The sequence below is a fragment of the Asterias amurensis genome, chromosome 13, assembly GCF_032118995.1.
Source record: "Asterias amurensis chromosome 13, ASM3211899v1".
NCBI lineage: Eukaryota > Metazoa > Echinodermata > Asteroidea > Forcipulatida > Asteriidae > Asterias > Asterias amurensis.
This window is the reverse complement of record NC_092660.1, coordinates 12756820-12784738: the sequence shown is the minus strand read 5'-3', so window position 1 is coordinate 12784738 and position 27919 is coordinate 12756820. Positions and strand designations below refer to the sequence as shown.

The 27919-nt window shown below is 39.3% G+C and overlaps 1 protein-coding gene across 4 annotated transcripts in view; it reads right to left on the bottom strand.

The window, feature by feature from the left end:
* Positions 1 to 1538: 1538 nt before the first annotated feature.
* LOC139945810 (probable global transcription activator SNF2L2) overlaps positions 1539 to 27919 on the bottom strand; it is a 29303-nt gene continuing 2922 nt past the window's right edge. Inside the window, exons 3-29 of one of the 4 annotated variants that reach the window (XM_071943251.1) lie at positions 27625 to 27730; positions 26804 to 27058; positions 25670 to 26048; positions 25252 to 25378; positions 24272 to 24445; positions 23511 to 23684; positions 23061 to 23228; positions 21612 to 21641; positions 20487 to 20681; positions 19949 to 20022; positions 19094 to 19226; positions 17994 to 18157; positions 17090 to 17267; positions 16177 to 16305; positions 15449 to 15562; positions 14839 to 14952; positions 13939 to 14046; positions 12424 to 12510; positions 11703 to 11892; positions 10572 to 10759; positions 9487 to 9717; positions 8735 to 9031; positions 7662 to 7924; positions 6778 to 6985; positions 6119 to 6254; positions 4843 to 5045; positions 1539 to 3544 (exon numbers count right to left, since the gene is read on the bottom strand). In XM_071943251.1, the coding sequence (XP_071799352.1) occupies positions 3452 to 3544; positions 4843 to 5045; positions 6119 to 6254; positions 6778 to 6985; positions 7662 to 7924; positions 8735 to 9031; positions 9487 to 9717; positions 10572 to 10759; positions 11703 to 11892; positions 12424 to 12510; positions 13939 to 14046; positions 14839 to 14952; positions 15449 to 15562; positions 16177 to 16305; positions 17090 to 17267; positions 17994 to 18157; positions 19094 to 19226; positions 19949 to 20022; positions 20487 to 20681; positions 21612 to 21641; positions 23061 to 23228; positions 23511 to 23684; positions 24272 to 24445; positions 25252 to 25378; positions 25670 to 26048; positions 26804 to 27058; positions 27625 to 27730 (4518 nt within the window). In that variant the 3' untranslated portion in view covers positions 1539 to 3451. Of the gene's footprint in view, positions 3545 to 4842; positions 5046 to 6118; positions 6255 to 6777; positions 6986 to 7661; positions 7925 to 8100; positions 8170 to 8734; positions 9032 to 9486; positions 9718 to 10571; positions 10760 to 11702; positions 11893 to 12423; positions 12511 to 13938; positions 14047 to 14838; positions 14953 to 15448; positions 15563 to 16176; positions 16306 to 17089; positions 17268 to 17993; positions 18158 to 19093; positions 19227 to 19948; positions 20023 to 20486; positions 20682 to 21611; positions 21642 to 23060; positions 23229 to 23510; positions 23685 to 24271; positions 24446 to 25251; positions 25379 to 25669; positions 26049 to 26803; positions 27059 to 27624; positions 27731 to 27919 lie in introns of those variants that run through there. The other 3 variants (XM_071943253.1, XM_071943254.1, XM_071943255.1) reach the window with 3 other exon arrangements.

Genomic DNA, 27919 nt, shown 5'->3' with positions numbered 1-27919 from the left:
ACAGGTTTAAAGGCAGTGGACACTATTGGTAATTACTCAAATAATGATTGGCAACAACCTTTCTTGGTGACGAGTGTTGGAGAGAGGTTGATGGTATAAAACCCTGTGAGAAACGGCTCCCTCTGAAGCGCCATAGTTTTCAAGAAAGAAGTAATTTTCCACGAATTTGATTTCGAGACCTCAGATTTAGAACTTGAGTTCTCGAAATCAACCAATTAAACGCACACAACTTCGTGTGACAAGGGTTATTTTTCTTTCATTATTATCTCGCAACTTTGATGACCGATTGAGCTCAAATTTTTGCAGGTTTGTTATTTTATGCATATGTTGAGGTACACCAACTGAAAGGCTAGTCTTTGACAATTACCAATAGTGTCCACTGGCTTAAAAAAAAAGTAAAAGACAGTAATTGTCACAAACAAATTAAAACGTTGATCCGGATGTGGCTGGATCAAGTCCCTCACCAGTCATTTTGTTAGTTCGACCTAAAATTGCACGTTATTTTCAACCATATTTCCAAATTCGAATAGGCTTAGATAGGACCCGTCAAAGCATTTGATTTTGATCCTTTCACAGTCACACGTACTGAGTTTTGCGCGCGACTGTTCAAAACGAACCGTTAATTCCCACGTGCAAGTGTAGAGATACATAAACGCATACCGTTGTCGCATGCAATAATGCCCTCTATGCAATGCTATTCGGAGGACAGTATTGCATATGCAATCATGTCCGCCGGACGGTTTTGCATATGCAGTCGTGTCTGTCCGGACGCTGCTGCATTATGCAATTGTGTCCGCCCGGACACATTTGCATATGCAGTTGTGTCCGCCCCCGTGCAAGACCGTCCTTGCAGTAAATTAAACGCCCTTGGTCAACGCAACACGTTCGCCATTTTTGTTACAAGCTAAGTGCATGTCATGAATGACATTGGAAATGTTCGACCGTTGGGTATTCGCTGCAATCATAAAATACGTGAATATTCATGCTGCATATACGTTGGTTCAGTGCATGCACGCTCGCTTACGCGCGCACATACACAGTTATATGTAAATGTCCACCGGACGGTTTCTGCATAGCCCCGGACACGATTGCATATGCAAAAGTGTCCGGAGCGGACAGTATTGCATGGCGGACACAATTGCATCTGACACCGGACATAACCCTGTTCTTGTTCACCGTTCGTGCGGTACACAAGGATTTTTCTGCAGCGGCAGAAAAATTTTTGGACTCAATTGGTCATCGAAGTTGCAAGAGAAAAATAAAAGAAAAACCACCCTTGTCGCACAAATTTGTGCGACCAGTAAGTCTTTTGCTAACAATTGTTTCGGGAGTAATTACAAAGTGTCCTGTGCCTTTTAGGACTGATCGACTCATGTTCATGAAATGGTATGTTTTGTGGTTAATCAATTCTAGTGTTGTTTTTCCCGAGGGAAATCAATTGGAAATCAGCTTAAAATAGAAAATAAATGTAAGAATTAGGCCTACTTAATAAATAATAAAAACAAAAATTAAGCCAAACACAGCACAAATACTTCATATACAATATTTGATTAGTAACTTTATTCACTCTAGTCTACCAGCTATTATTATACCATACAACAACGTACTTCAGAAAACATGACCAGCTTCAGGAATAATTTGTTAAATTGCTGTCAAAATTGTCGGAAGAAATTAAAGTTCCAAAGAAATGCAATGAGAAAACATTAACAATAGCTACAAGAGCTAGAGAATGAAGGTCCTATTGTAATATGAACCTAACATAATAATTGCTTCAAGTCCTCAAACTTTTTGGCTGTTATTTTCGGGGAAAAATACTCCCCCTACCTCGATGAAATTTCAAAAAGATATTCTATCAGAATAACAATTATAGTGCATTCAAAAAAAAAATGAAAAGACATGGATATCGCAGTGCAACCATTTTGTTTATATTTCCATTCAAACCAATGCAACCTACTTGGGCCCGATTTAGTAAAACCTATAAGCCAACAAATTTGTTTAGCACAGAAAAACGAACTTGCTTAGCTGACCCAGTTTACCAGCCATTGTCAGAAAGATTAAATCGTTACAAGTGGTTCCCATCTCATTTTTTGCTTACTGCTTAGTAAAGTAATTTTCTAAGCAGTACTTTCTGCTTATCAGCTTTATTAAATCGGGCCCTTATGCTTGGCAGAGAAAATAGCTAGGTCCCCCATCATAAAATGAGAGTTACAACTATCATCGCATATCATGTACTCCAGCCAATGATTTCTCCAAACTCTTTCTTACCTAGGATTAATCTTAGAACTTAGGACAAGTTAAGTTCCGTATCCATAGACGTTAGGACACATTGGATCATAACTCAAAATAGGATTTATCCTAGCGCTTCGTGAAATCAGCTGCAGAAAATTGACCAAGATGACTGCAATTTGATAACATTTTCCAATAAAATAAAACCAAAACTCACAACAAAATCTTCGCCATTAACAATTACCTTGACATACCTTGAAACATTTACTTCAATACCACTACATGAAGATACGATTAATATATTATGGAAAATAGAATTTAAAAGTAGCTTTAATATCTGAAGGAATTAGTTGTGAAAAAACTGTTTGTAAACTTATTTGAAAATTTGATGTGAAAAGACATACTAACTTTATCTACATGTTACTAGTTCAAACTTTGGGAAATAGGTTTTAGAAACTGTAAACAAAATACCGCAAGAGAAATAAAAGACCAATGAAATGCCACTTTTCTATCCACATGACTAAAAAATCAAACCCTACAATCACTCTACAATGAACAAACATGGTGTGTGTTGACATTTTTGCAGTGATTTTTTGACACCAACTGCTTCAGTGAAATAAACACGTAATATCTTTATGTAAAATGAACTACATGTTTAACTAATGAAAAGTATCATGTACATAATTACATCCTGTCTTGATTACAGAAAGCTTGCTAAGCACAGAAATATTTTGCTTAGCAGAAACTGGTTTGTTTGCAGTCAAAATTCTGTAAAGTTTACATTGTTGCAACTGGTGCCCATTCAGTTCTTACAGAGCACAGGAATTTGCAAAGCAGTCTTTTCTGCTAAACAGCTTCATGAAATTGGGCCCAGTTTTCTTTCACGTGTTCATATAAATTTTTGATGACAAGGTGGCAGCAGGTAAATTATGCGCATTTCCATAATTCTGTGCAATTTCAAACACATTTCAAAGAGCAATGGTTTTACTCTATAAGTCTGCTGCCACCCAGTGTCCTCAGAAGTCTTTCATTTATTTTACTGAAGTTCTATTTCTCTGCTCACTGAATGTGACCTGACCTTCACACATGATAACCAACCAAACGCCAAGTCTAGTTCCCAGACACAAGAATCATCACACAAAAATCGATAGACAAGCTACCAGACTAACCCAAAGACAGACCTCCATTAAAACCAACATGGTGGATGGGTCTTGAGCTTGACTTCTCAGCGTTTTTTGTGACCCATGGCTGGTGATGCACCTCTTGAAGATGGACGTGAAGACTCAGGTGTTGGGTTTCCATCGCTGCCGGAATCATCCTGCCGGAACAGAGGAACATGATGTTGAAAACTTTGAAAAGTAGTTCTTTGTGGGATGAATTTACAGCCAGAAACAACTAGGTGATTAGTTTTAATACATGGAAATGTATTTTTTTTTTTTTTTGCATCGGGGATAAAGAATGCCAAGAAAACAACGACAAAACAAATTACCATTCAATTCTATTTGATTTATTATCTGAACATCGCATTCAAAAACATTAAAATTGTTTTCCAGTGTTTGCATTTAACGACAAAAACACAACATCTATTAAGTAGTTGGGGGAACCTGCTGGTAAGGATTTGAAAAGCATTGGTGGTGTAGTGGTAAGACATTTGGGCCCAATTTTATAGAGCTGCTAAGCACATAAATTTGCTTAGCATGAAATTTCTTCCTTGATAAAAACAGGATTACCAACCAAATTTCCATGTGTTGCATATTGCTTGTTACTGGTATTCAGATGTTGTTTGCTCATCCTGAAAAACGCGTAGAAATTTTGTCGATAATCCTGTTTTATCAAGGCAAACATTTCATGCTTTGCAAATTTTTGTGCTTAGCAGCTCTACGAAATTGGGCCCTGCTCTCATTACTTAAGAGAGAGCAGTTTCTCTCAATGTTTTATACTATCAACAACTATCCATTGCTTGTTACCAAGTAAGATCTCATGCTATAACAATTATTTTGAGCTATTACCAGTAGTGTCCAGTGCCTTTTTAAGGTTTTGGATACTTTTGTAACACAAAACAAAATGTTCACAGATTTAAATTAAACTTACAAGGTTTGACGATAACGATAGTAGAAAGCTTCCCTTAAAATACTACTTACTGAGGTGCTGTAGTTTTTGAGAAATGAGTAAAACAAGTCACAAAATAATTTTCGTCTCAATGAGCTGAAAATTATTTTAGCATGTAAAAACCTTTTAACCTGCCGTCGATTTCACCAAACTCTTCCTAACTTAGGATGATCTTAGGACTTAGGACGGGTTCAGTTCCGTTTCCAAATACGTAGGACGAATTGAACCCATTCTAAGTTAGGACGGGTTACCCGTCCTAACTCGAGTTAGGATTAATCCTAGCGTTTCGTGAAATTGGCAGCAGAAATGGTAATATACCATAACATACCATAACTGGTTAATACGTTTTTACATGCTAAAACGCACTGAGACAAAATTATTTTTGTGACGTTGTTTTACTAATTTCTCAAAAACTACAGCACCTCAGTAAGTAATATTTAAAGGGAAGCTTTCTACTATCAATATCTTCAAACTGTGGCACAACCCCTGGCTTTGCATAACACTAACCTCATCTGACTCGCTGCTACTACTACTTGATGAGTCATCTTTCTTTCCATCATCTTCATCATCATCGTTATCATCACTGACGACAGGCTTACGCGGAGGGCGCCCTCTCTTGACCGGTTGTGTCTTTCCCTTGGATCGTCCCTTTCCTTTGCCTTCGCCTTTACCTGGCTTGATTTTAATCTTCATTTTCATGGATGAGCGAGCTGCTTGAAAAGACAATGTTTAATCAAGGTTAACTGAAGCAATGATAATATTTGCTGTTCTCATTGTGATAGGTCAAAAATAGATATTAAAGTGTATCCCAACTTGGGTAGTTTAAAGGCACTGGACACTATTTATAATTTCTCAAAATAATTGTTAGCATAAAAAACTTACTTAGTAACGAGCAATTGATAGCTGTTGATATTACCAAACATTGTAAGAATTGGCTCTCTCTGAAGTAACATAATTTTTAAGAAAGAAGTTATTTCTCACTGAAATATTAAATGCCTTGAGGCCTGAAGCTTTTTGGGGGCATAAGAAAGCACAACCATTCGTGCAACAAGGGTGTTTTTCTATCTTTATATCCTCTAGCAACTTCGATGACCAATTGAGTCCAAACTTTCACATAGTTGTTATTTAATGCATATTTTGGGATACACCAAGTGGGAATATTGGTCTTTGACAATTACCATAAGTGTACAGTGTCTTTATCCATATATCTATAGACCATTGAACTTTGTTTACAATAAGTGTGACCTTGGGCATTCTTTGAGTATTCTGGCAGGCAAGATACTACACTGGTCATATGGGAAAGTTGACATTTTGTGTCATAATTTCCACATAAATCCAAGAGTTATGAAAGTAAAAGCTGGACAAGTTTTGAGATGTGCCCCCTTTCATCATATCAAAAGTTGATAGGGTTAGACAGTGCAGTCTCCATAAAATATACGATTTTATGTTTTCTTCCATTAGGCTGGGTACAAATCGTGCCTGCAGAAAGTCCATGCTGTGTGGCTCTTTTGTAAACATGTGATGTCACACGTCTACTTTGGGTAGTTTTGGGATCAAGATCACACAAGAGGGTGTCCCACTCAGTCTGAAGTGTACCCCATTTTGGATAGTTAAGAGGTGCGTATCGCCCATTTGGAGAGGAGGTTCCATTTGGGCCCAAAGTTTACCCCCGTTAGGCTAGCTTGAGGTCACTGATAGACATCAATGCCTTAGGTAATAGAAAAAGGCGGTTCCAGTTTGGTATGAGTTCTATTATTTGGGGAAGGAAGATGAGACCACTCACATTCAGAGTCAGATGTTGCTTCCGTCTCCTCATCACTTTCTTCATCCTCTCCGCAGTTTGGCAGACGCCCTGTTGTCTCAAGACAGCTCCTAGCGCTAAGAAAGACGGACTGGAGAACGATGGAATCCTCAAAGATCTGTCCAAAAAAAAATCGGTTTTCATTGGTTCAACTGACAAACTAAAACGATTCAGAACAAATAATCTCTATAATTCCAGACTGACTTTCGTAAAGGCAGGCATGGCATTTGGTCCTCGGAAAAAAAGCAGAGCAACAAAACCGAATACTGCAAACTCAATATTTATATTTTTTTCATTTTGGTGTCTTTTTAAGAAGACGTGTACCCATGATTGTAGCTGTGCACATGTGTATAATGTAGTGTAGGCTTTCATAGACTTTCCAGAATATTAAATATCAACAATTTAGACTGATTTTTCTGAGGGGGAGAACAAATAAGATTAATGTAGGAAGAATATCAAAGCTGTAAAAGGTACAATAAAATTAAAAAGTGCAACAATTTCATGCCTGTTGTATTGAATTGATTATGTGGGAGCAGTTCTCCTTTTTTCCACCACATAAAAATTGAAGGTGATTTTGCTATTTCTATTGACAGCTTCAACATTTAAGGCTTGGTTCAAATCATCCTCGACCTTTGACCTACCTGTGAGCCTTCCAAGTTGTAAGTCTGAGCGTTCCTGAACATGAGACTGACGTCATGCTCCAGGTCATCAATCTCTCGGTAGCGATGTTGACGGATGCGGTCCTTAATTTTCTTGAAGTCCATGGGTTTCATGATGAGCTCGTAGTAGTCCGGTAACTCCCTCTTGGGGGGCAGGGAGAGGAATGGATGAGCGAGAGGTCGACCTTGTCTATAGAGAAAAAGAAGATACATTATTAGTTAAAGAGTAAGCCGTGTCATGGCCAAGAGGTTAAGAGCACCGGACACAAGCTCTGGTGTTTCTGATCAGCAGAGTGTGGGTTCGAGTCCCAGTCGTGACACCCATGTCCTTAGCAAGACACTTAACCATGATGCTTCATCCTTCAGATGGAAAGTAAAGCCGTTGGTCCCATTATGTTGTGTAACCACGTAAAAGAACCCAGTGCACTTATCGAAAAGAGAAGGGGTTCGCCCCGGTGTTCCTGGTTTGATTGGCTGGTACCGATTTGTAAAGACAAATTACTCTTTTAAGGACTTAACTTTGAGGTTATGCCTGATCGGTGAAGTTTAACAATTTCAAATGAAGTAATTTGGGTTTTAACTAAGATAAAACCACCAGAGTGCGAATTAAACTAACGACCTCCGGATTAACGTACCGAGTCTCTACAAACTGAGCTATCTCTCCCTATGCTGGCAGTCTTCCTACTTTGTAAACATATTTGTTCAGGGGTGCCAGTCCATACGACCATTGGCTGCTGTGTAGCCAGGGATCACACCTAAGTTTACAATACAATATGGGAAGCGGCACCCAGGGGATCACCTAAAGGGGATGCCACTTTTTATGATTAATTATCAAGTAAAATTTCAAATTCAGACGGCAGACTTACCCGTCCTTGTAACTCGTCATCGTCTCAACCAGCTTCTTCATGTTTCGAGTCAACTTGGGTGGGTTCGGCGATGGTTTCTCCACCGGGGGACGGCCACGTCTCTTTTTGACGGCCGTCTTATCCGCCTTGCTGGAAGATTTAGGGATGTGTTCTTCCTCTTCTTCTTCTTCATCTTCTTCATCGATGTACTCGTACTTTCGCTTTCTCTGTTTCTTGAGCTTCTTGATCCCTTCGACTTCATCAAGGTTTCCTTCCTCGATGGCCTGTGGAGAGATATGAGAAAGACTTTCACAAAGTGATCCGAGACTTCAGTTTTGTTTAAGGAACTAGGCATGTACAAAAACTACAGGTGACTTATGTGTGATACTTCATGGATACTAGACTGCCTGGCATAAAATGTGTTATCAACAAGGTTTTTTTTAAAAGAATTTCAGTATACACTTTCAATTTAGTTTCAAATATTCTTCTTGATCCCTTCGACTTCATCAAGGTTTCCTTCCTCGATGGCCTGTGGAGAGATATGAGAAAGACTTTCACAAAGAGATCCAAGACTTCAGTTTTGTTTAAGGAACTAGGCATGTACAAAAACTACAGGTGACTTATGTGTGATACTTCATGGATACTAGACTGCCTGGCATAAAATGTGTTATCAACAAGGTTTTTTTAAAAAGAATTAATAATAATAATAATAATAATGAACCATTTTTGTAGAGCGCATATCACAATCACAGAGAAGTCCCTATGCGCTTTGAGAAGAAAACAAAAGAGAAGTAAAAGTTAATAGAGATTTCAGTATACACTTTCAATTTAGTTTCAAATATTCAATAAATATGTTTTATATCATTTTGTAAAGCTGTCCTGTAAGTAGTTGTGTAAATAATTGAGAAAGACACTTCATTCACATAACAAAGTTTAAAGGACAACGGTTTTTCTTTACCACTGTGTCTCAACCTTTCACTGGCAGCGTCCCAGCAATGGTGCCGCAGCATACAGTACTTGCGTGTGTCCGTCTATTGCTATGTTTATATAACACGCACGATGCAAAGCAATGTGGCAATGCAATCAGTCCTTACCCTAAGCCACTCCTTCTCTGTCAGTGAATCTCCATAATCGACATCCTTCCTCTGCCGCGAGCCACGCCCGAACAGTTTCTCCTCCTCATCCTCAAAGGTGAGTCTCTCCACCTCCTTGTCATCCTTGATGAGCCAGCTGGGGAGTTCTTCTTCCTCCATGAGGCGGGGCTTACGGTTGGGGTCCCTCGCCTCCTGGCGTCTCCTCTCGATATCCATCCTCTGGAAGACCTCGTATTCCTCCTCAGTGCGAGCGATCATCTGATTGATCGTCTCATCATCTGGGACTTCGTTCTCCTCCTGTCAAATAAGGAAGTCATTGAAAAATGAGTTGTCAGTTTCGCAGACAAACATGCATCTTGATAAGCATCTCAAGACAAATCTCAATAAATTTCAGTTTGCAGATAAATGCATTTTGACAAAAATCTCAAGACAAATCTCAAGAAACTCTAGTTTCGCAGAAAACTGCATCTCAAGACAATTTATAGAATTGGTGGTAATACAAAATAAAGTTGATTTCGATCTGAAAGATCAATGCTAATTAAGTTCATACCGCTGCTAAAACATAGATTTTGTACTTCCTCCAGTGAGCGCAAAAGCTTCTCAGTGCGAAGCCTGCCTACATACATTTATCATACATTTACTCTGCAGTCTGGGTGTTCTATTATGGTTTTATTCTCGTTTTCTGATAAATTTGATCTTAGTATGAAAAAAAAAAATTGCATTCTAGCAACTCAAAGAAGGTTTTTACCCACCTCATCTTGATCGGCATCTTGGTCCATGAGAGCCACAAGGAAAGCCCTCCGCTCCGATCCCGTTGACTTATTATCAAACATACCAGCCTGAATAACCTTATTGTCCACATTCAGCTTGAACTTAGCCGCTGCTAAGATCTTCTCCTCAACACTCTGGACTGTCATGAGGCGCAGAACACGGACCTCGTTCTTTTGCCCAATACGATGGGCTCGATCCTGAGCTTGCAGATCCTGTAGAAATAGACATAAAATAAGTTTGAATTTAACTTGTTAATGACATTTATAAATTAATTTGAAGGTTGACCACAGTGGAATTTGAACCATCTTATTGTCTTGTTTAAATTAAAAAATATATGTAGTGTAATCTTAAAGGAACACGTTGCCTTGGATCGGACGAGTTGGTCAAAACGAAAGCGTTTGTAACCGTTTTTTATAAAATGCATATGGTTGGAAAGATGTTTTAAAAGTAGAATACAATGATCCACACAAGTTTGCCTCGAAATTGCGTGGTTTTCCTTCTACTGTGCGAACTAACATGGTCGGCCATTTATGGGAGTCAACGCTTTTCAAAGACCAACTCTACCGATCCAAGGCAACGTGTTCCTTTAAATTTAAATAATTTTATATATGCAAACCAAGGTAATGTTCTCCATGGTGACATAATGAATAAGTAATTGAACTTGAATTGAATTTGATTTCTGGATTAAAGTGCTGACACTCTACCATTTGAGCTATCCCTAGCACAATAACATTGTCGTTCCAGAAACCTTTGAAAGAATATTTCCAATAAAACATCCAAAGAAATTAAACCAACATATCTCACTCAGGGTGAGTGAAGATAGTTACTAGAAGACCAACTGATCTGCTGATGTACGTTTGCCAGAACTATAAGTCCCACAAAGCATTTATGGTAAATATTAAGTATCTTGCTCAAAGACACAAGTGCCACAACCGAGACTCAAACCATCACTCTGGTAATCAGAAACACCAGAGCTCGAGTCCAGAGCTCTTTACCACCAGTCACAACACGCTACTAAAAACCACACACCGCATATAATTCTCTCATTATCCCCCCCTACACCCACCTGATGTGGATTCCAATCACTGTCAAAGATGACCACAGTATCAGCTGCCTGAAGGTTAAGACCCAACCCTCCAGCTCTTGTACTTAGCAGGAAGATGAAGATATCCGAGTCCTTAGCGTTGAACTTCACCAGTAATTCTCCTCGATCTTCAGCTTTGGTGGTACCGTCAAGACGCAGGTAACGATATCCTGGAGTTAATCAAAAACAAACAGTATGAAAGATAAGGACACAAGTGCTTAAAGGCAGTGGACACTATTGGTAATTGCACAAAATAATTATTAGCATAAAACCTTACTTGGTATCGAGTAATGGGGAGAGGTTGATAGTATAAAACATTGTGAGAAACGGCTCCCTCTGAAGTAACATAGTTTTCGAACAAAAAAGTAATTTTCCACGAATTTGATTTCGTGACCTCAGATTTAGAATTTGAGGTCTCGAAATCAAGCATCTGAAAGCACACAACTTCGTGTGACAATGGTGTTTTTTTCTTTCATTATTATCTCGCAACTTCGATGACCGATTGAGCTCAAATTTTCATAGGTTTATTATTTCATGCATATGATGAGATACAGCAAGTGAGAAGACTGGTCTTTGAAAATTACCAATAGTGTCTACTGTCTTTAAGGACACAAGTGTAACAACCGGAACTCGAATCCATACTCTGCTGAACAGAAACACCAGAGCTGGAGTCCAGTGCTCTTATCCAATGAAGTAAATCTTGCAGGCAACTTCTTTGTATCTTTTGTTTGTTTTAGTCTCAAGTTGAATGGGAGACTTTGGGATGCTAGGGGGGCAGCAGACTTACCAGGTAAATTTCCATTGTTTACGTAGTTCTGAGCGTGCGCGCATGACCGAGAACAATGGATTTTACCTGGTAAGTCTGCTGCCACCAAGCGTCCCAAATCTCTACCATTCTTTTCAATTTGCTGTATATAGCTGTTGGCTCTAGGGTTTGTTGTATTTTTGTAATTGTAACTTAGTATTTAAATGCAATTTTTTATCATTTAACTTTGTACATTGAATCGATTTTGGGCTTTGGGCCATCTTTTTCAATTTTAATGTATTGATAGTAATAATAATAATGTATTGATAGTAATAAACCTGAAAAATAAAGCCAAAACCCAAACTTACCTCTGAATATGAAGTAGTCTTCCAAGATGGTCATGAGGGAGGTCATCTGACAGAAGAGCAGAGTACGATGATTGTGTGCTTTCAGCTTGGACAAGACTCGATCCAGAAGCTCAAATTTACCAGCGACACGGTAGAGGTCAGGACCCTGGACAATGTTACCAGTCTGACCGAGATGCTCGCAGAAGGATTCCTAGGGCAGGAGTCAAAGGGCAAAGATTAGAGGTAGCAAAGTCGCATTAACAACACTTGGATCAACGCTTAAAAGACTTTTTATAACACAAAAAACAAAATGTCCACAGATTCAAACCATGTAGGTTTAATGTAAATCTGTGGAAATTGTATTTTGTGTCCTACAAAAAGTATCCAGACCCTTAAATTCTGTTTGGATAACTCTAATTTGCATCTTTTTGATTGATGCCAAGACTGTACTGTGGTTACAACATCATTTTCTCATAACCTGCGCCAGGGGTGTCAAGTTGACCGATATGGCGCGTGATGGCCATTATTTATTATTATCATTTTGATCAGGTGTTTTCTACGGTTTGTTTAAAAATGGTTAATGAAGCCTGACCTACAGATATCCAAGGCTTTTCAACGCTATTTAATAATGATTAGAACTTAAATACCTACTGCCTACACCTTTGTTACACAATAAATGAATCACAAAATTTCATCAAATACTCAGATAAAAACTCATTTGAGATGAAGCGAGGATGTTTACCTCAATATGCTGGAACATGAAGGGATGATTACAGATCTTACGCAGCTGCATTATGGTGTTCATCAGCATCTTGGTACCGCCACGCCCCTATGGGTTAAAGGTCAAAAGTCAAAGGTCAAATTACTGACTCATAATTAAAGACAACATCTCATCAATCAGGGAAAAAAATACATTGTCATGCTTTGATTTATTTTTGTTACTATTAAATTATCTCCGGGAATGGGTGTCACCAAAATCCCTGGGAACATATACCCTCAAGCGACTTTAATTAGCACTAAGGGGTTAATCCAACACAAAACTGTCTCAGCCCACTCAGGTTCCCATTTATACACCTGGGGTTAAGAGAAGCAATCATGGTTGAGAGCCTTGTTCAAGGACATAAGGGTCATGACCCGGGATTCAAACCCACACTCCGATAATTCCACCATCAGAACTTGAGACCAGTGCAGTAGACAGCTCAGCCATGACACACCATACGACGACCGAGTCCCAAGTAATTGAAGATTAAGTAGGATTTGAAACTTTGCATGGTTGAAGTATAACCATGAGAGGTTTGAGGTAGTACCCTGTGAATATCTCTTTTTAAGTAGTGATGGTTCTGAAAAAAGGGCGGAGGTTAACGTCTCAACATTTCGATCAGTATGCCTGGATCGTCTCCAGGTCATTCTCCTGAAGACGATCAGAGCATACTGATCGAAATGTTGAGTCACCGGTTCTTTTCAGAACCAACACTACTCAAAAAGAGATATTCAAATGGTGTTACCGCAAACCTCTCACACATTCACACTATAGTTATTTCCCTGGAAATTCACGGGAACTTTTGGTCGATCTTTTCACACTACAAAAAAAGAATTCCCAGGAATTTCCCGGGAAATAACTTATTCCCAGGAAATAATTAACCCTGCTCAGTGGTAGGGTTAAAGCCATTATACACTTTCGGTAAACAGTATTGTCCAAGTCCCACACTTCGTGTATCACAACTTGTATATAAAATAACAAACCTGTGAAAATTTAGGTTCAATCGGTCATTGGAGTCGGGAGAAAATAACGGGAAAACAAACTCTTGTTTCCGTGCATTTCGCCGTGTCATGACATGTGTTTAAAATAAATCCGTAACTCTCGCTATCGAGAATTGATATTGTTTTAATGTTTTCTCAAAAAGTAAAGCATTTCATGAAACAATATTTCAAGAGAAGTCTTTCACCATTACCTTCTGCAAACCCTGTAAATTATTTGTACATCTGTGAACTTTTTTTTTTTTTTTTTTACCGAAAGTGTGTAACAACTTTAAGGGAGTTAACCCCAGGGTAAATCTTTTTTTTTTTTTTTGAGAAACGACCTTGCATTGTTCTAGAAAATATGACTCCTGTGAAGTACCAAATGGAAATAGTGATAACGGTTGCTGGGGTGGCGGTGGGGTTTAAAACTCCCGGGATTTTCACAGAAGTTTATTTCCCTGGAACTGGCTCTGTAGTTTGAAAAGGTCTTTAGATAAATGGAGATTAGCAGTTTTACCTTCTTATCTTTCTCTGATCCATCGGTGAGCATAACTCCTTTGATTTGCATGTGACGATACAGCAAGCGCTGCAACGCTGACATGTCACACTTGATCACATACTCCACCTGTAAAGTAATCATAAAACAAGATAGTTAAAGATACCTTGTGAAAGAAAACTTTACATCTGAAACAAAGTCATTGGTATTCAGGCCTTGAACTTCGCTCTTGAAGGGGCACAGCAGTTTTCCTCTGGTAAAGAGCACTTCTACGGGGAAAATGTAAGTTTGGATCGAAACTTTGCATTGGGCAACACAGCAAAAGCATGGGGCTCCACAGCTTGCTGTGGGTGCCATTGGGTACACTCCCATCGCAAGAAATACCAAGTGCTGTCTGATAGGCCTTTGTCTAAGACAAGCTTCCACTAGATCACTGCAGGTATATCTGAGCCTAAGAGCTGCTTAAGCACAACAAAATTGTGCTTACCATAGAAAGGTTACCAGCCAAAACACCGTTCCACATATACCATCTCTGACAGGTAGCCTGCTTAATTCTGCTTAGCAGAAAATTTTTCAGCACTAATGTCTGCTCAAGAAGTTTTATCAAAAGAAAACTATTTTGCAGGAAATGGTGTTTATTATATGTTTCATCTCAGTACCAACTGCAGGAAACCAATCACAACCAATATACATTACATTGGTAGTGGCTGGTAACCTGTTTCTGCTAACCAATTTTTTTTCGCTGGTAGGCACAGCTTTATGAAAGTGGAACTAGGGCCCAATTTCATAGAGCTGCTTAAGCATAAAACAAAATTATGATTACCAGAATAGTTTCTCTTTCTGCTTAAGCAACTCTATGAAATCGGGCCCTGGTTGGAACAGGATCAGCTCCTCTGACATGATTTTTTTTTAAAACCTCACCTTTTCTGGGAGCTGGGACTCTACCTCCTTCTTAAGACGTCTGAGGAGGAACGGCCGGAGCACCTTGTGGAGACGACGGATGATAAGAATCGTCTCTTCTTCATTTAGCTCCACCTGAAACAAATCAAAATAGTTTTAACACAGGTATGAGAAAAGTGCACGCTAGACAGTGTACATCAATGTCAGTTAACGCTTTCAGTGCAAAGACCGTACTTGTACGATCTATTTTTAGGACTCAAAAAAGTGTCTTCAATCATACATGTACAACCACTGATATACATGTCATCACAAGAGGGCATTATCACTGGACAACACAAATCAGAAAATCACACTTTCATTTGGTTAGAAAGACTTTAGAATAGACTGTTTATTTCTAAAACAAATATTTCCAGGCATTTTAGTTTCAAAACGCAAAAGGGCTGTGTAAGCAGCTTTATGAAACTGACCCCAGGATGAATTTGAACTAAAGATGATTCATATATCACACAAATTCTCAAAATGTTACTGTTTCATTAGGGAGAACGCAGCTCGCCCCAACAGTGAGTCACGAAAAAATATATTTTGCTTACATTATGTCCAAATCTGGTTTACTTTATCAAAGACAGCTTACCTTTTCTCCTGTGGAGTAGAATGGGGCATTGAACCACTGATCGAAAGTACTGCAACACTTGAAGATGGTCGGAAGCAGAAAGTTCAACAAGGCCCATAGCTCAGGGAGTTTATTCTGTAAAAAAGAACAAGTGTACACACCTAACACATCATCTCTTTGGAACTCCATGACTGGTGCATGTTTCCCTCCATCCTACAATCTAGTCTGTTTTAATAACAATACCAATTCCTACATTCAGCTCCCCTCAGTTAATTTTGACTTAAATATTTCCTTCTTGTATACCCTTACCAAGAGTGGTTTGGGGAGAACTTGCATTTAAAGGCACTGGACACCTTTGGTAATTGTCAAAGACCAGTATTCTCACTTGGTGTATCCCAACATTAAAATGCATAAATAACAAATCTGTGAACACTTTGGCTCATTTGGTCATCTAAAGTTAAAAGAAAATAATGGACAACATATCACCCTTGTTGCACAAAATTGAGTGCTTTCAGATGCCCGAAAAGGCTTCAGGCCTGAAGTCTTTCTCAGATTCAAATATTTGAGTGAGAAGTTACTCCTTTCTCAGAAACTTAGTTATTTCAGAGGAAGTCCTTTCTCACAAAGTTGTTATACTAACAACAACTCTCTGTTGCTTGTTTCCAAAGTTAATATGCTCAATTTCTTTTTAGCCATGAACAGGGACATACACATTTTAAAACAAGTTTCTGCAGGAGTTATTTAGATACCTGGAGAGGTGTTCCAGTCAGCAGGACTCTGTGAGGAGCAAGGTAATGAGTGTTGAGGACCTGCGTCAGCTTACAATGGTGATTCTTCATTCGGTGACCCTCATCAACGATCATGTACTTCCAGCGCAGCTGAAATTCAAATCAATTTACAAATTCAAATCATTGTAAATGTCACACCAATATAGATTAACAACAAAATTAACAGGTGTCTTTTAACACACATTCTTCAAAAACACACAGGGCTAAAGGTTAACATTGGACCACATGCCCAAGGCTATCCAAGCGTGCCTTGCTTAATCATAACCTGTGGAATTGTGCAACTTTATTGTGCAAATATATGGCACCGGCTAATTAATTACGCTCAAGGTTGATTAGATCTACAAGCTATCAAGCATTGAACTGACAAAAAGGCAGGGTTCAGATTTAACAGTGGCCCATTGGCCCCAGGCCAGTGATTTCAGTGTCCAGCCAGTAGACTCTTGACCAAACATTTCAAGTAGTCTTGTGTTGTATGATCGAATATTAATAAATACCTTGGACGGTTTCAAGTCTCTGATTGGTCAAAACCCGATCACATGGGGACGTGTTAACGGCAGCGATTAAGTGGCCCCTAAATGTACCCGCTGAAAATGTATCAATTTTGAGGCAATAGGTGCGCGCGTATAAACTCATTTGTCCATATATGGTCTTGTTTACAGCGACATGCTACATGGACGCTGAGCTCGTGCGCGCGTTTTAACGCACAAAGAACAGCTAAATATCGTGATAAATATCGTGACCGACTGCAACACAGATCAGTGTGAGTAAATTTCAGAAGGCACACTACACTGTGAACTACCCAAATTGAATCACAATCTCACAATTTTGTTGTCATCCTACAAGCCAGCGAACAAGAAGCTTTTGATTACTGTACCTTTGCGAGGACCGCCTTGTCCTTCATGACGTATTCATAGGTGGTAATGAGAACATTGAACTTCATGGTGCGGAGGTTAGTCGCTAAGGTGCGTCTCAGAGTTGGTGACCCTTTGTAAGACACCTTGGTGATGGTGGGAGCCCACTTATCAAACTCCATCACCCAGTTGGACAAAGTTCTGCAAAAAACAAAATTAAAAAAAATCAGTGTAAAAGTCTCATGCGCAACGAAAACAAGAAACAACTTAAACAAAAAGTACATTTCTGCGAAATCAAACTTTCTGTCTAAATTTTTACTTGTTATCAAAATTCATGAAAATCAAAGAACCTTATATTTGTTATAAACACATTTTCAAATTTCACGTTGCACAAATTGTTGACTACGAGATGGGAACAATGACGTATATAGCCCTTTGATGGAAATTTACTTTTACTTCAGGCATTACACTTGGTCCTTGCAAAAAAATAGGAACATTTCATTGAGTAAAAACGCTGACCTACATGTACACATGATGTAGGTTTTAACAGATTTTTTAGGCTATTTAAACACATTTTCTCCAAAGCCTCCCAAAAATCGGAAATCAGACTTAAGTATATTCATTTAGGTTTAACCCATATACACCAATGTGTGTTAGCACTGTATACTCAGTACTTTCCAAAGTTTTATAAACAAAATCACAGGTATATTACCTGGGTTGGAATTGAACCCACGACCCTTGCAATTCTAGAGCAGTGTCTTACAAACTAGACCACCGAGATTGCCCGGTAGCTAGAGGCAGTTCTAAAGTAGAAGCAGACTAAAGTAGAATGAATATCATCATGCCTGTTACTTACAAGAGTGGAACAATGATGAGGTATGGCCTAATGTAATGAGGTAAGGCTTATTAACTAAGATTGTTACTTACGAGAGTGGAACAATGATGAGGTATGGTCCGCTGACTCTCTTCTTCTCGATGAGGTAAGCGATTAAAGCAATGGTCTGGATCGTCTTTCCTAATCCCATCTCATCAGCCAAGATACCATTCAGATTATTATTGTAAAGGGACACCATCCATTCCAACCCTTTAACCTGAAGAAAAAGAAAGAATCCATGATAATAATAATCGGTTCTTATATAGTGCTTTATCACAACCCTAGGGGTGTATCAAAGAGCAAAGTATTTGTTTTTGTCCTGCAAGGTATGTGGAGCTTCGTACTGAAGTATGAGACCTATTCCTTTAAAGCAGCATGTAATGGTTTACAGGGAGCTGTGGCGCAATATGCTGCCAATCAAACCAGGAACCCCTTCTCTATGCCATGTCAGTGCACTGGGTTCTTTTATGTGTGTTACACAACACACAGGACCAACAGCTTTACGTCCTACCCAAAGGACGAATCATCATGTTTAATTGTCTTGCTTAATGACTCAGGTGTCAAGACTGGGACTTGAACCCACATTCTGCAGAACAGAAACACCAGAGTTTGAGTCCGGTGCTCTTAAACGCTCTTAAACATATTTACGGTTTCCCTCCATTTCCAAATATATTTAACCATTTTATCTCTGACTTTGACTTGTCCGACACATTTTTTCACTTGTATTTGGTGAGCAGCTGACCCTAGGGTCAAACTCTGCTCTGGTCATGGGGGAACAAATTTGACCAAGTCAACTGAGGCCATGACCTTTACTCAACCCTTTTGATTATCATTTTAATAATAAATTTATGAAAGTCAAAATTCCCTGCTCATCCGTGAAAACATGCTTGACGTAAGCACGGAATTCCCTGCTTCCGTAAGAGCTGATTCTTTGCTATGGTAAAGAAGAGCCTTAAAAATTGTGCCACGATGGTGTAGGTTTAAATAGACTTCACAATTTTTGTGATATTTTTCCCGAGACAAACAAAAAAACTTGCGGAAAGCATGAAGATCCTCATGCCTGTTCTATTGACCTCTAGTCCAGGACGCTCTACTAGAGGGCACCCTACTCAAACGATGTCATGTGTGTAAGATCTACCGAGCGCCTACATACCTGGTATTCCTTAAGAGTTCCGTTGACCAGCATCTCTGGTTGTGCAGTGACTTCCTCTTTGATGCCATGAGCGATTCCATAGTATCCAGAGATCTTAGCATTGTACTCATCATCAGTAGTGTGATGGATCTCACTGAATTTAGAGAGAGAGAGAGAGAGGGGATGAATATCTTTTCAATTAAATTAAATTCAAATAATACACATTTATTTCCTTGTTCCATGAAAAATATCGAAATGTTATGAGTGAAGCAAAAGTAACATAACATTAAGTAAGACGATAATGTAAAAAAAATAGAGTTTGGGCTGTTTTGACAAGCAGAAGCTTGTAAAAAACAGCAAGACAGACAAAGAAATGAAACAAACAAACAGACATGCAAACAAAAGGACAGACGAACATATAACATGACAGCTACTCTGACTAGATTAAAGGAATTACAACAATCTTAAAGCTGCCTGCTTTACTATTTTATTTAATGGCACTGGACACTATTGGTTATTACTCAAAATAATTATTAGCATAAAACCTTTATAAAAACTTGGTAACGAGTAATGGAGAGATGTTGATAGTATAAAACATTGTGAGAAACGGCTCCCTCTAAAGTAACGTATTTTTCAGAAAGGTAACTTCTCACTCAAAGTTTAAAAGACTTCAGGCCTACCAACCAAAGCAATGGGAATGTCACATCTTTTTAGCTGGTAACCTTTTTCTGCTAAGCAAAATTGTTCCTTGCTAACCTTTATCGAATTGGACCCTGGTAATAACCTTCTTTAGCAAGTGAGATTGTACTTTCAGCACCATGATCTAGATGGAATGGTGCTTTATTAAATCACGTTATTATTATTACTATTACTTACTGCATTAAGTCCTCTGGTGGGACGGGTTCTGGTGGTGCCTCTATCTTGGGTGGTTCTTCTTCTTCTTCCTCCTCCTAGAAACAAGAAACAATTTAAGAAATCAAGGAGGATTCAACGAAACCAAGGCTGAAGTCACAACCTTAAGGAAAATTATGGTCTTTTGAAACCTATATAAATGTAGATGCACACAATTAAAACTAAAATTTCAAAACCAAAAGGTGGTCACAATTTTGAGATATCGCCACAAAATCTGCAGGAAGGACAATTTCTAAAAGGAATGCACAATTTGAGAAGCGTTAATGCAGTAACGCTACTCAGATTCGAATTTCGAGACAAAAAGACTCATTTCTTTAAACTGAAATATTTCTCAAAATGATTAATACCATCTAAAGTTGCTGTAGGCTTCTAACGACAGGTTTTTGCTGCCATTAATTTCAAGAGTGATTACCAAATGTATACCTTCCATTTAATACACAATTTGTATACTTTTATTCAAATTTTAACTCAACCGATTTCAAGACATGACCTACGACCTCACCTCTTCAGAAGCCTCGTCAGACTCGTACTCGGAGCCTTCTTCATCTCTCGGTGCAACCTCGTACCCAGGATGCATCTCTAGCCAAGCCTCAAGCTGGGTAGCTTTCGGCGCTTCTTCCCCGCTCACAATGTGTCCTGTCTCGCGGTTGATGACCTTAATGGTCAGATCACTCATCTGGCTACCATCATCCGTCAACTACGCGTTCAAATAGGAAAAAAACAAGATAAATGCTTATCAATGAGCAACCCACCAGACAACAACAAGCAACATTTTCCTTTTAAAATATACAGGCATGATATTGGGTCCTTGAAGAAAAGTAAGAATATTTGATTGAGCACAAGGACTGACCTTGTGTAAGCTAAAACATTTCAGGCTATTTAGACACTTTTCCAAGTGAAAACAAAAATCAGAAAACAGACTTAAGTACGTGTAGGAAAAATATCATGCCTGAATATATAAACGAAACGGAGCTTTGAGTGCAGAGTGTCAATGTGCGTATGATTCTTGAGGGGGGTCAAGATATTTGACGACACCATAAAAATAAAACACAAAATGGCTGTGCACAGCTTAAGAGCTACTGTCAAGGACTCATTAGGACTTCTCTTACTCAAGTAAAATGTTCCTCAACGTTAACGAGACAGTTTTTACAGGGGGGCGAGGGGATGGGCCTCTTAAGTTTCAAGACGGTAACCCAGTCGTGAACTGCTTGTTAATGCTTAGGTGACACTTAGATTAGAACAGTAGCGTTATACAAGTTGTGTGGTGCACTCTTTAGTGTTAGGTGACTAGGGCTCATATTGAACACCTGTGTGTGAAAGTATTAACAGTTAATATTTCGAACATCCTGTTTTTGAACTTTCCCGCACATCTGGACACCAAATACTTTGCTATAAAAGTCAACCATTGCCTGATGACATTAAAAGGTTGACTAGTTGGTGTCAAAGTGCGTTACGGATGATTTTCCATTAAATTCTTAAGTCTGCAGATAGTTTAAGTTAACAGCTACAATAGCACCATCCACTTAAACTTGTTGCACTTTTCCTCCCCATCTCTGTCTTATACCAGAGCAGGAAACAAGTTCACCCACGACTGGGGTACCCTTTTAAATCATTGTTGATGTCTTACCCCATCCTGCAAGGCATCACTTAACTCAGCCTGCAAAACAAGACGACAACAAGCAAACAAACTATTTCAGTCAACACTCTAAGACTTTTGCAGTATGTGAGACCCATCAAGAGAGAGCGTCCCAACAACGAGCGATTTCAACGACCGATCTCAAGGATGTTTCGAAGTGTTTTGGAGTGTATGATAGCTAATGTGGTATCTAGTGGCTCTGCCAGACACATGGTACAAATTGCCACATTTTTCAGTGAGATTTACTAAGTAAGAATGTGTCTCAACTGATCAAAACATTTTCAGAGTGCTCTTATTTTCCCAAGTTTTTATTTTCCCTGATAAACAACTTGGGAAATGTCAAAAAGAAGCTCTAGAAATATACACAGATGGCTGTGAAATTCTAGGTTCAATTAGGGGCACCTTCTGCCATTCAGGTCTAAATTTTGTAGAGCTGCCCACGCACAAAAACTAGCTGGGCAGAACAAAATTTTGCTTACCAGAAAAGGTTACCAGCTAAAATATCATTTCATGTGACTGGTGTTCCGCTTATTGTTGCTTAGCAAAAATTTGTAAAGCGAAACTAAAGCAGCTCTATAAAACTGGCATTTCTGTTCTTTTGAAGAAGGTTTACATTAAATTTGCCATTTTTGTGTGTGAAGATAACTCCTTTACAGGAAGGAATTTGTTCTCCAAAGACGGGACTTATGTCTCTTGCTAGGGCACACATATCGTCATGCAAAATAAACAAAGTATACTGTGCAATAGCAGTGTTATGACTTCACGTTGCACAGGCAAGCAATCTTCTCTTAAAAGAAATACAAACAAAACTCTCTTCGCAAAATAAAAGCCAGATTGAAACAAAACAATTGCAAAAGTTGTTTCCCTGCGATTTAGATTCTTTTTAGTTGGTTGCCTTCCGATAGTAACCGGCAAAAAAACTGCCAGTAGTGAGGTTCAAAAACTTAAGGTGCTGGTGCAAAGTGGTGGGGGATTAGAAACAGTTAATGTCTGCCTACATGTCATTTGTAAACCAAGATAGGAAAGAGGAATTCCATATGATTTAAAAAAAAACAGCCTCGTGAAATTCCAAAAAAGATCAGAATGAAACAGACAATTGAAAATTATGACAAACTAATTTTAAATGATTAGGATTCAACAAACAAAGATCTTCTAGACAGGATTTGAACCAACGACCTCCGGTTAACCGTGCCAGACTGTGCCACATGTTTGCGGTCTCCCTATTTTGTCAATTAATTTTCAGACACCAAATCGTACAAGCTTTCTGAAAATAAAAATCAGCGATACTGTGCTCTGAAATAAGTTTTGATCAAGCTAACTGGAACGCGTCTCCCCACCACCAAAACCTTCTTGAGTGATGACAACAGTTTCTTTACGACACAAAACAAAAGACCACATCACACAGAGAAGATATCACCCACCATCTTAAAGCAGTCTTACCTTCTTCCTTTTGCGCTTCTCCCGCTTGCGCTTCTTCAGTTGCTCCTGGTGGGCTTTGACGAGGTCGGTCAAGCTGTTGATGTAGGCGTCGGTCTGACTCAGGAGGTACGCAAGACGTTTATCCTTCTTCTCATCAATAAGACGTCTGTAGCCTTCTTCATCTTCAGCCTGATAAAAGTTGGGCAACATTATACGTAAGACTTAATAATAATAATAATCGGCTTGTAAGAGATACCACTCCAGGTAGGAAAATTGTTCCTGAAAGGACAGGTGTATCCAAGAAGGCTCAATGCACAAGCTGCTAACAATGAAAGTAGTTACCTAGACAAACTAACAATAGACAAACACGAGCAAAGACAGAGCAGCAATGTAAGAATGAAAACAATCTATCAACAATAGTAATTCAACAAAGCACCCTTAAATTTACGCAAAGGTTGAGCCATGCCTTACCATCAGTCTGCGCATACGTTCCTTCTCGATGCGCTCACTCTCCTTCTTCTGCTCGCGCTCAGTGTTAGTGTGGTACGTCATGACGGCCTTGTTGAGTTTACTCAGCTTGCCCTGAATGCTACGATGGTAGTCCTTAAAGTCCTTGGAGTGTTGCATAACACAGCTCAAGTATTCCTACATGGATGAACAGGTCAAAGGTTAAAAATTACAGTCATGAGAAATGATACTCCAACCAAAGGCCAAACAGCTTCCATGACTTCCAGCATGTTTATCACCAAAGTGTCCATTTCTCTTCTTATGTGCAGAGAAGCAACTATGGACAATACATACTAAATGGCAGGCATGATACTTCACGGAGGCAAAGAAGGCGATTGCCTCCATACCCCTGGTCATTGCCTTGGTGCTCTTGAAATGCTCCAGTACAAATTTACAATTTCCTCATAGAGTGCCCTTTGCCAAGGAGAAAATGCCTTGGTCCCCTTTGAAAAACAAAGCATGCATACAGGCCAAAAATGGCATGAATACTGAACTCTGCCAAGGATTTAAACCCACTTGGCCATCTATGTTACTTGCAGCCGATTTCACGAAACGCTAGGATTAATCCTATCTCGAGTTAGGACGAGTAACCCGTCCTAACTTAGGATGGGTTCAATGTGTCCTAACGTATAAGGATACGGAACTTTACTCGTCTTAAGTCCTAGGATTAATCCTAAGATAGGATGAGTTTGGTGAAATCGACAGCTGGGCTACTACTTTCATACCTGATGTTTCTGTCTTCGTTTTCGTTCTTGCTCCATCTTCTGTTGTTTCTCCAGCTTCTCGGTTAGTCTGGCTTCTCTCAGTGACTGACGCTTGCTTCGTTTGTATGCCTTGGAGTTTAGTGCTGTCTCTAGGGTGGTGTCCCGCCTCATACTCGTAACCACTTCCTGACGAAGCTGCAAGACAAAAAACGAGGAGGGGGAAACATAAATATTTTCAATTCTAGCTGTTTACCATTTTTAAGGGAAGGTTTACGTTCGGTAATCACAGGCATGATACTTCATAAGAACATTTCATTTGATTTTTGGCCTTGGCATGAATTCCTACTCATTTGAATGAAGATGCAAGTCATGAAAACAACAAAGCAATGTTTTCAGGAGAGACGAGTAAATCCGTTGTACATTGTTTTACTCATTTCTCAAAAACTACAGCACCTCAGCAAGTAATACTTGAAGGGAAGCTTTCTACCAGCATTATCTTTAAACTGAGTAAGTTTAATATAAATTTGTGGACGTTTGTGTTTTGTATCGCACAAAGGTACCCAAACCTTTAAAGGCAGTGGACACTATTGGTAATTACTCAAAATAATTATTAGCATAAAACCTTTCTTGGAGCTGAGCAATGGGGAGAGGTTGATGGTATAAACAACTGTGAGAAACGGCTCCCTCTGAAGTGCCATAGTTTTCGAGAAAGAAGCAATTTTCCATGAATTTGATTTTGAGACCTCAAGTTTAGAACTTGAGGTCTCGAAATCAACCATCTAAACACACACAACTTCGTGTGACAAGGATGTTTTCTTCTTTCATTATTATCTCGCAAGTTCGATGACCGATTCGGCTCAAATTGTCACAGGTTTGTTATTTTATGCATATGTTGAGATACACCAACTGTGAAGGCTAGTCTTTGACAATTACCAAGAGTGTCCACTGCCTTTAACCAAAGCGATGTTGAATTATTTATAAACACAAGATCATTTGTTTACCTGTCTCTGGAAGTTGAGAAGTCTAAGAGCCCTCAGTTCGATGGTGGCCTTCATACGTAGGTCTTCAGGAAGAGACCCTGGTAGTGACTGAAGCTCTTGGATACGAAAAGCAATACGACTTGTGATCCTAAAAGACAAGGGACAAACAACAATTTGTAAATTAAGAAACCACAGCAAGAGCTCCAAACATTCAGTTTTCAAAAATTACATTTTTCGTCAAGCTGGCAGTCATTTATTGCGTGGCTTTTTGCCAAGCAAGCACATACAAAAACGGGAGAAAGGTATCATTAAATCCTGCCATTCTAATTTAGGTAGACCTTTTCCAAGCTATCAGGTTGGGAAAATATACTGAGTGCTTTGGTGCATCCATCAACTGTGATAGAGCCCTTTATTGGTATTATCATTATCAAGGCTGTACCTATTTTCCCGTTCCGACAAGATTTCCACAGGATCCAGTCCTTGAGGCTTAGCCAATGAGATCAGGCGATTCTGCTTGGGCTGTAACATCATCACGGTAGGTATCTGTTTCGGAGGTGGTTGCTGTTGCAGCTGTTGATGTTGTTGCTGCTGCTGTTGTTGCTGCTGTTGCTGCTGCTGTTGTTGTTGTTGCTGCTGTGGGGACATCTGTGGTTGAATTGCCTGCATGGGTGTCCTCTGCGCCCCTTGGTTGCCTGATGGGGCACTCATTGGGTGCTGTTGTGGTTGTTGTGGCCACTGACTGGGTACTTGTCCAGTTGAGCCTTGACTGCCAGGGGTGCTGGTGGGTGGGCCACCCATTGGAGGCTGGGCTCCCATCGCTGAAAAAGTAATTGTTTAACCAAATTAGAACCCTACAAACTTTTAACACTGAAACTAAATACATTCCTTTTTTTTGTCCAATAAATTATTATAAATATTAATTACATAGTTTAATTTGTGAATAATGGTAAAAAGTAAACCTATTTGTGTGCATGCTCTTGCGGCAGTGTTAGTTATAAGGCACGGTCTTTGGTTTAGCTGGTTAATTGTCCAAGACTTAAAAGTTCCCATCTAAAAAGCTTTGATCTTAGAGGATTTTGTTTTGACAACTCGTCGAACCAAACCAATGACATCGTTGTGTTGAAAAGCTTGCTGTGCTGTAAGTTATAACTTGTGCAAACAAAGTGTGCAATTAATAGAAAAAGAACTGTTCTTGAAACGCTCAAGTAAAAAATCAAATACTAAATGCTGTGACCTTCATAATAATACTAATAATCATAAATGTGCTTTAAGCGAAAACATGCGGAAACTTGTTCATTAAAATATTGTATTGACTTTGAATGAAAGAGCTAATAAGTGACACAAAGTACTTGAAATTGTCCCGAGGGTACTTATGTAATATATTTAATTGCAAATCTAACGAACAGCAGTGACTTATTTCAGCAAAGAAAACGTAACCATAAATACCTTAGCTTCAGCAGTGAGGGGGGTAAGTAGCAGTAAAGTAACAGCAGCAGCCGTTAATTCAAAACAAAGCAGGTGCTTTTGAATTGCGTCATCACAAAATGGAAAATTTAAAAACCACAATACTCACATAGCCTATTCAATAACCTACCACCAGGCCGTTGGTACATGGTCGAGTGCTTCCCCTGCACGGCCTGCCGGAGGCTCTCCGGGATGAGCTGACTGCGGGTGAGAAGCTTATACGCCATTATCTGGGCTTTCAGTTGGTGGAGCTGCGGCGGGCTGAATGGGGTGCTACTCCTAGAGCCAGGGGGCGTGGGTGCCATCCCTGGAGGCTGGGTACTACCGGATGGCGGAGCGTTGGAGTCCATTGGGGTACCATACCCTGTTTACAAATAATATATGAAAGTCACTCAATAAAACCTGTGGTAAAATCTGCAACTCCAAGAGAGGCAAATACATTCAGGCCGTGACCCTTTTTGTAGTTATCAGTTAGGCCCAAATGAACAGGGGTGGTAATAGTGTAACAAAGTCTTTCTTAAAGGCAGTGGACACTATTGGTAATTACTCGTAATACTTATTAGCATAAAACCTTTCTTGGTGACCAGTAATGGGGAGAGGTTGATGGTATAAAACATTGTGAGAAACGGCTCCCTCTGAAGTGCCATAGTTTTCGAGAAAGAAGCTATTTTCCACGAATTTGATTTCGAGACCTCAGATTTAGAACTTGAGGTCTCGAAATCAACCATCTAAACGCACACAACTTCGTGTGACAAGGGTGTTTTTTTCTTTCATTATTATCTCGCAAGTTCGATGACCGATTGAGCTCTAATTTTCACAGGTTTATTTTATGCATATGTTGAAATACACCACAAGTAAAAATCTTTTGGGAAAAAACTCTGCTGGGGTAGAACCATCAGACCATTAACTTATTTAGGTTATTTTTATTACCTGCCATGTTCTGTTGCTGCTGATGTTTTGCTCGTTTGGCTACAGCCAGCAGTTGACTGTATCGCGGATCATTCTGCATTCCTTGCTCTTGCATGCTCTCAATTGCCTGCAATACAACAGGAGACCAACAAAATAAAAAATCAACAGACTGGTAAAAGTACACTTATCTTCATTGTGCACTAGCTGCTCAATTGCTTCAGTACAAAGCCTATTTTATGAACAGTTTGAAAACTTCTGATGTGGCAGCTCAATGTTATTTATACATCAATTAACAGTCGCTGTGTCAATGATGCAT